The 7,661-nt window shown below is 42.2% G+C and overlaps 1 protein-coding gene across 1 annotated transcript in view; it reads left to right on the forward strand.

The window, feature by feature from the left end:
• Window positions 1–221: 221 nt before the first annotated feature.
• kif5ab (kinesin family member 5A, b) overlaps window positions 222–7,661 on the forward strand; it is a gene marked incomplete at both ends in the record, with an annotated part of 55,860 nt that continues 48,420 nt past the window's right edge. The window contains one exon of the mRNA XM_084463436.1: window positions 222–350. Within this exon, the coding sequence (XP_084319562.1) occupies window positions 222–350 (129 nt within the window). The remainder of the gene's footprint in view (window positions 351–7,661) is intronic.

The raw sequence follows: 7,661 nt of genomic DNA on the forward strand, positions 1-7,661 counted from the left end.
GTGCAGCCTGTTTTAGATGCATTTTATCTATTATGTGGTAGACTCTTTTAAACTCAAAATGTGTCTGTTCTTCTAAATGCTGCCATTAATGGGATACATCTGCATGTTGGAATAGCTCCTGCTTTCTGTCTATGCAACGCAGCCCAGAAGACAAGGAGGACTGCTAAAGCTTTCAACCAGCCCCCCTCTCTGCTTTTGGAAGCTCTGTCTAATTCTTAACGATGGCTGAAGCTAACACAGAATGCAACATAAAGGTGTTGTGTCGTTTTCGCCCATTGAACCAGTCTGAAATCATCCGTGGAGATAAGTTCATCCCAACGTTTCAAGGCGATGACACTGTCATTCTTGGGGTGAGTTACTTCAGTTGTCCATGTCTCTCTATTCTCTATTTGCAGATTTAATTGATTACAGATTAGTACTCTTTACACTGGGATTGCTGTTAAGCTGTTAAGCATTCGATTTGAGGATCCATGAATCTAAAGCTGACACAAAGTTTAGGTCTACATAAAGTATGGTCACACTGAACATCAATGCAAAAATGATACATGCTTATCCAAATTGTGGTAAGCATTTGCCAGTAGTGTAGGGATCCATTTCGCAACTGTTGGAAATCTGCCAAAGGTGTGTAACAGGCAGGCACTACTAAAACAAAATTCTGCATTTAAATCCATAGGTGAAAAAAAACAACAAGCTTTAGTAGGAATAAGAAATGTAATGGACACCATATATTTCTAAATAGTGGACCTGTCCTTTAAGTAACCATCTGCCAATTTTATATGTCTTGTTTTTTGTACATTAACATTATATTTGTCTCAGTGGGAAGGAATGTATGGTGAACATTGTCAATGCAATCCATAAAGATATAAATATCCTGAATCCTGATAACAAGCGATGATCATGTTTAACGGTTTATCTGAAACCAATTAATTGATTTTCCTGCTTGGCCTTTGAAATCTCACCACACTGGACAGCAGCCCTGGCTTGGTTTCACTGCTTTGGACTGAGAATGGGGATGATGTGAGCATGAGCGTGTGTGCATGTTGGATGATAGATAATAGTGTGAATCATTAAAATGCTTGGGCCCAGCTGATGATAATGATTGTAACATTCAAAATGCAAATGTGGCTAACTCAAAAATTCAATATGCATTTGAACCAGGAATGTAATTAACATAAGACCAGACACCCCCCTCATATCTATGTGGTTGTCCTCCACAATAATATATCATATACAATATATAATAGTAAGCATGCTGTGTATATTAACCTATGCTATTATTTTCCACAGTCTTTTTTTTGGAAGCCTGATATTTATATATATATATATATATATATATATATATCCATTAAATGCATCCATCCATTTTGCGTTCTTATCTTTTTTATATCAGTGCATAGGTTATGAGAATATAATGCGATTTTTCTCTGTTACATCCCAAGAGGTTTTCAGATTACTTACTAATGCCAGGCGAGTCATTTCTCACATCAAAATACACAATAAACCTGCAGTAATCTGCATGCCTGACAGTCACGTCTGCCAGCTATCCCCTGTAGTTTTAAGGGTCGAAGATGCTATTGATCTGGGCTATCAAGTGGACATGTTCCTTAATCAATATTTTATTGAGTTTGGCCCACGTTATGGAAAGAAGGAGGTGGTCACCAGATTATTGGCACCGTCATCCTATCCTTCAAGTCCTCGGTTCCTCTGCTGATTGTATAAGACCAAGGAGTGCATGGCTGCATGCTATACCTGAACCATTTATATCTTATGTTATTGCAGATGTTATCTACTGGTAGTTTCTCTATATTTCAATCAAAGCATCTTCACATGCAAATAATGCGATTTGAGAGGCAGTACGTGCGTTAACCTGTCAACAAGTGGAAATTATGCAAGCTGATATCTCCGTTCTCGTGGAGACGCCGTGGAATGAACGAGTGGGCACGGGTTTGTATTGATGTATTTTCACTGCTGGAATTGCTTCTCAAAATGTCAATAAAAAGCAGCCAGCATGAAGGCCGGTGGGTTGAACGCAGATAAGGGGAAGGGAAGCCATGCACATCATTAACTACATTTGTATGCATTTGCATGGGCCGCTTCCGCCTCCGTCTCAGTCTCCCTCCATCAGTGTTCGGCGTGTGATTACAAAGCGTCTGCCGGGCGCCCATCCTTGGAGCTCTAATTACCTCTCCAAGCCAGTGGGATGTGTGGTCCTTTCGTTTTCTTCAAAATCCATACAAATCGAAAGTCGAGAGTTGTTTTTACTCCTGCCCCATTTTTGGCCCGATTTGGTTCAGAATTGTTATTGTCAGTATAAAGTGTAAAGGATCCTCCAAGTTAACATGTCATCAGAGGTTTCCGGTGGCGTAAAGTGGGTGGTTAGAGGGACCAGTCAGTAAGGCTTCAGAGAGATAGTTCCCTGACTGATGAGGCAGAGAGCACCTGAGGTGAGTGAGGCCTCTCCCACCAGGAAAGGCCGGCCCGCAGGGCAGACACTGGTATTTGCTTAAGAAACGTTTCCCCTCCCCAGAGGCCGGATAAGCTGACAGAGATGATTGGTGGCGCTTGATTGATCGGTTTGGTTGGCTGGCGCCAACAACCGGAGGGGAGGAAGGTTTAGAGATTGCACTGTTGGGTTTGTCCCACTGGTTGATCATGGTTGAAGTGTGTGGGTGTGTGTGTGTAGGGGGTGAGTGACAAGCACGATAGTGGGAGCCATTAAGGACCATCGCATGCATCAATGGGGGGTAGATATAGTGGCGCAACGGTGCATTAGCACAGTGCAGCATTCGTGGAAGAAGTCAGATTTTCATAGAATTGTTCCTCAAAGGTCCATTTAGAGACTTGCACTTAAGGCTATCCCAAATGAATTAATGACATGGATAATCAAACTCACATCATTAGGCCAACCTGACATCAATTAACAAAGGCTCTGCTTAATGATGACAGACAAGAAGATTGTTATCATTAATATAAGACGCTTTTACTGCATAGTGCTCCTACATTCTGTGAATCCATATCAGGATGAGTAGGCAGGCAGCGTGGATAAACATATATGCAATCTTAAATTTTGCCATTTCAGAGCTAGCTTAATGGTTGTACCCTACATATTCAATTTATAGCAACAGAGGCGGCAGAGAACTGTCAAACGCTAAAATAAATGCATTAATGCAGGTTTTAAATGTCATGATGAGGAGCTTTTTAGTTATATAGATAGACAGAGACGCAAGGATATGTCACTGTATGACTCTTCCATATTCATGGCTTATTAATTGAACCTTGACACTTGGACATAGAATCTGCTGACGAGAGTGCAACACTTGCTGTCAAAAGACATTTGGAGACCTTTTCAGCTGACAAAGATCAAGGTTGGTCTTTCAGCCTTCAAGGAAACAGTCCCTCACTCACCGGAGTTCAACAACAACCAGGGGAGAAATCAGAATGCGACGCGTAGCTCGTAGCTGCAACCACAGTGGAGCCATCAACTTCTCTCCCCCAGAAAATACCAAAACAGCAGTACGTGACAAGCAGTGACAGAAGAAAAATACAATTTAGTTCTGCAGTGTTTTGGCCACCATCCCCTCAAGTCCCTCTCTTAACCACCAAAGCCTTAAACCGACTTGATAATACAAATTGGGAGTGACTTTCTATTCTTTCAGTGTGGCAGAGTGGGCCACCTCTGCTACACACTATAGTTATAAGCATACTCAGGTTATTGCTGTCCACAGTGGCCTGGGGCCCAGACCCTTGTTTCCCTCACGGTTTGAGTGACACAGCTGTCTCCAGTGTTTGACCGTGTGGAATAATCCATCGTCAGGCCAGATTGTCTGTCCCAATTTTCAGCGAGATGAAAATATGTGACACTATGAAACTTTGCATCACTTTGCTCCACCCGCTGAGGAGATGGGGTTTAGCTTGAAAACAGCACACTTGGGAATCTTTCCGTGCTGTGCTTGGCTTGCTGGCCCCCCCCGCTGGGATAGTGTGCCTGCAGCAGCATCTGTTTGTTTTCTATTTATTAATAATGGTTGAGGTCCTATACATCATATGCATCCTCAATTTGCATAAATGAATGAGACCAGCGGGATTTTGTCTGCTTATTCTATCCGACAAGTGAGTTGGTGTGAAGCATTTTTCCAGTGAAATTGTGGATGTGCTGCTGTCTCCACTTTTGGCAGGACTTTGCCTTCAGACGTGAATGGCGTTTGTCTCTAAAAATATACCATCCTTGTTTGACATCAGTATAAAAAATATACATTAAAGATACATTGGTATAGATTGTGACTCATATGTTTATTTTGTAATTGTATCCTACATTGCAAAGCTGTAGCATTTTTTGAATTGTTTCACAGGTTATAAATAAGAAGTGTATAGCCAACAGTTAGACATGCATTGTTAACAGATATTGCACACATGGTACATTGACTTAGTATTGGTATGGCCAGACTATGGCATCTTTATTCTTTATCAATGGAAGTACTACTATTTCTATCTTTACTCACTGAAGCATGTCAGCAGCACATGTCTATCATGGAAAAAGGATGTTTCCACCTGCAAGTCCATTATAATGTCCACCTCCTGTCTAAGGCTTGGACTGCCTGTCATGTCATTGCATATAAAGGCGTGCGATTAAACCTGTATCTGCCTTGACTTTGACGTATGGAGGCTCCTCTTTTTGTACAATGAACAGTAATGTCCCCCATTCTGTGTTAACAAGGGAAATGGAAACGCCCATAAAAGAGCCATTGATTTTCTGTTGGTCTACAGACAATTTATAATTCTATAGCTCACCCGTCCTTTCGTTTTTTATCTCACTTGTGTGCACCCAACTGTCTACCAGAGAGCTGTGAAGTGGAGAAGTAAAGCCCAGCAGGATTCCAAAAGCCTACTTCTCCATACGAGACACTTCACATTGTAGGCCTACAGCCAGCGTATTCCTGCCAGTTAATAGGCAATCACAAGGGCTTTGCTGGGCTGGCTTGTTTAGTGTCGGACCAATTAAAGGACACCTAATTTGTTTTCTATGACACCAATCTACGAAATGTCTGATCGAGAAACAATATTCCAAACGTTCGACTTTGCCAAATGGCATTTGGTATTAAACAAAGATTTATCATCCATTTTATTGTAACGCGAGAAGACATGTCTCTCGTATATATCTCATTTGGCTAGGGTTCAGGGTTCCACCTAAACAGGAATTGCTTTCCACTGTCCCTCTTCTCAAAGCCGGCGTCAACTGTATCACACATTTCCAAAAGCATAGCAGACATTTTGTGAAGTGGCTGCTATCGCTACTTATCTCTGTAAGCAAGCAAGATTTATCTTAGAAGCCATTGCTCTGAAACCATCTTGGCCCTGACTGTGATGTCCCTCCACCTTGATGTACCCAAATGTGGATTTCTGAAGCCCAATTCCCGCGTCTATCTAAATGTTCTCATTTCATCACAGGCCCCTCAATTAGACCCTGTAATAGGATTGGAGCTCAGGGTCAGGAAGCAGAATCCATGCACACTCACACACACATACACACACACACACACACACACACACACACACACAGACACACACACACACACACACACACACACACACACACACACACACACACACACACACACTACTAGCTCCTGTCCCAGCGCACCATCAAGAAGCAGCAAGAGCAAATGCTATTGCAGCCACTCAATGTGCACAAAGTGATTCCGTGTGAGAGTCTGTGTCTGTGTCTCTTTCTGTACCTGCTGCCTGTCTGCGTGTCTGAGTGAGTGCTGTTATGTGTCTGTCTGACTATGTGTCATTCTCACACTCGCTCTCTTTCCCGCTGGTGGTCTCTGTGTATATCGCATTATGTCCTCCATTGTATTTTTCATTTAATTTTCATAGTATAATGAGTTCACTTCAGTTTCATTTCTTCCCCAGCACCCTATTTGTAAGATGATGAGGGCCTCAAATGTTCATCTTCTATCTCACTGACTCAGGTGGAGGTCCTTAGTGGACGTGAATGAATTCACTGGCAGAGCTTCTGCTACCAAAGAGTCTTAATCTATACTAGTTTATATACATATAGATTTCTTATGCAGTATGAGACCCAGAGACAGAAAGGCTTACAAGATTAGAAATCAGAAAACCATGGTGATTTAATTACGTGAATCACGCTTCATGATTGAACCACATAACACAGTTTACCATTACAGCGCTCTGTTTCTCCCAATTTCTCACTTTCGCAATATTGATCATACATAGTGTGCTGTCGCCAGTAACACTCAACCGGAAATGAACACCACATATGCTCGGCTCGGTTTTTTGTTATTTTTTGTTCTCACGTATGTGTGTGTGTGTGTGTGTGTGTGTGTGTGTGTGTGTGTGTTAGGGTGAGATAAGCCTGTGCTGTATTTTTTTTTTCCCCCAGTTGTGTTCCGTGTGTGAAGTGGGCCGGAACAATGCGGCTTCCAACCAACCCGTGGGGATGTTACCCACAGCATCCTTTCCCTTATTAGCTACGATCCTTCCTCTCTCCCTTGCTCCCCCGCTACCCCCTTTACCCCCCCCCCCCCTGCCAAAACCCCCACCCCCCTGTCAGCCCTGGGGTGCTCGAAAGACTGCACATGGCAGCGTCACAAGTGAACACACAGACACACACACATGCTCTCGCTGAGACACCCCCCAAGCATGGAGGGGACATCGTAAGTGTGTGCGTGATGACAGCATAGCACAGGACAGTACAGCGCGCCTGGCGTTCAAAGTCGAGTCTGTAATCTACATGAAAAATCCTGACCGCTGCCTGGTAGGGCCTCTTCCTCCTCCTCCTCCTCCTCCTCATCCTCCTCCATTAACCACACATCACTTTATCGAAGTGACGTTGTAGAACACAGACATCTACTTCACTCCCGTCCAGAGAACGTGAGGTTTTTTTGAGAAGCGTTTTTTTTAAGACCCTGCTTTGGGTACGTCAAGCTGGAGGGCTAAATAATGAGGGCATGACATGCAATTGATTGCAGGAGCAACGAAATACTCACAATACAAATCCTCTTGGCTGGAAGCCCCTTGAAATTTATTGTATGCATAGCACGTACAGTTTACTGCAGCAACTATTGTGCAGTGATCTTTCTAAATATTGCTGCAAGCCTGTCTTTTTAAATTTTATAATAAACTCACTAATTGCAACTCACCATTTTTTCAAATGTTATCCTTTCTGTGCAAATGATTCAAAGCATTCATCGCCTCCATTATGTTCTTAAATTAATGACGTCAATTATGTTTTCAGGTGAAAGAAATTGAAATTAAGTCTCACAGCAGCCTCAACGTTTGTGCTTGTTTTACCCAATCATGTCTGAGTTTAGCAATTACTAACTAATTACTAACTAAAAATACAATGGCTAAATAAAGATAGATATAATAAATAAAGATTATATGGACCCTTATAGGAGAATGATACATATGTTGTATGATTTCCTCTACACTAGACAGTGAAACTTTAAGTATGATGGGCAAAATAATTCATGGACAGAAGATGAGCTGATATATATTTATTTCAAGGAAAATACTCCTTTCCTTTCCTTCAAAATCCTTGAAGTGTCAGTGAACCCACTGTTTCAGCGGACAACACTATGAGAAGAAATACTGTTTTTGGTTTACTTGCTCTTTAAATACCCAATGTAGAGACCAGC

The sequence above is a fragment of the Micromesistius poutassou genome, assembly GCF_964030765.1.
Source record: "Micromesistius poutassou genome assembly, chromosome: 2".
Classification (NCBI taxonomy): domain Eukaryota; kingdom Metazoa; phylum Chordata; class Actinopteri; order Gadiformes; family Gadidae; genus Micromesistius; species Micromesistius poutassou.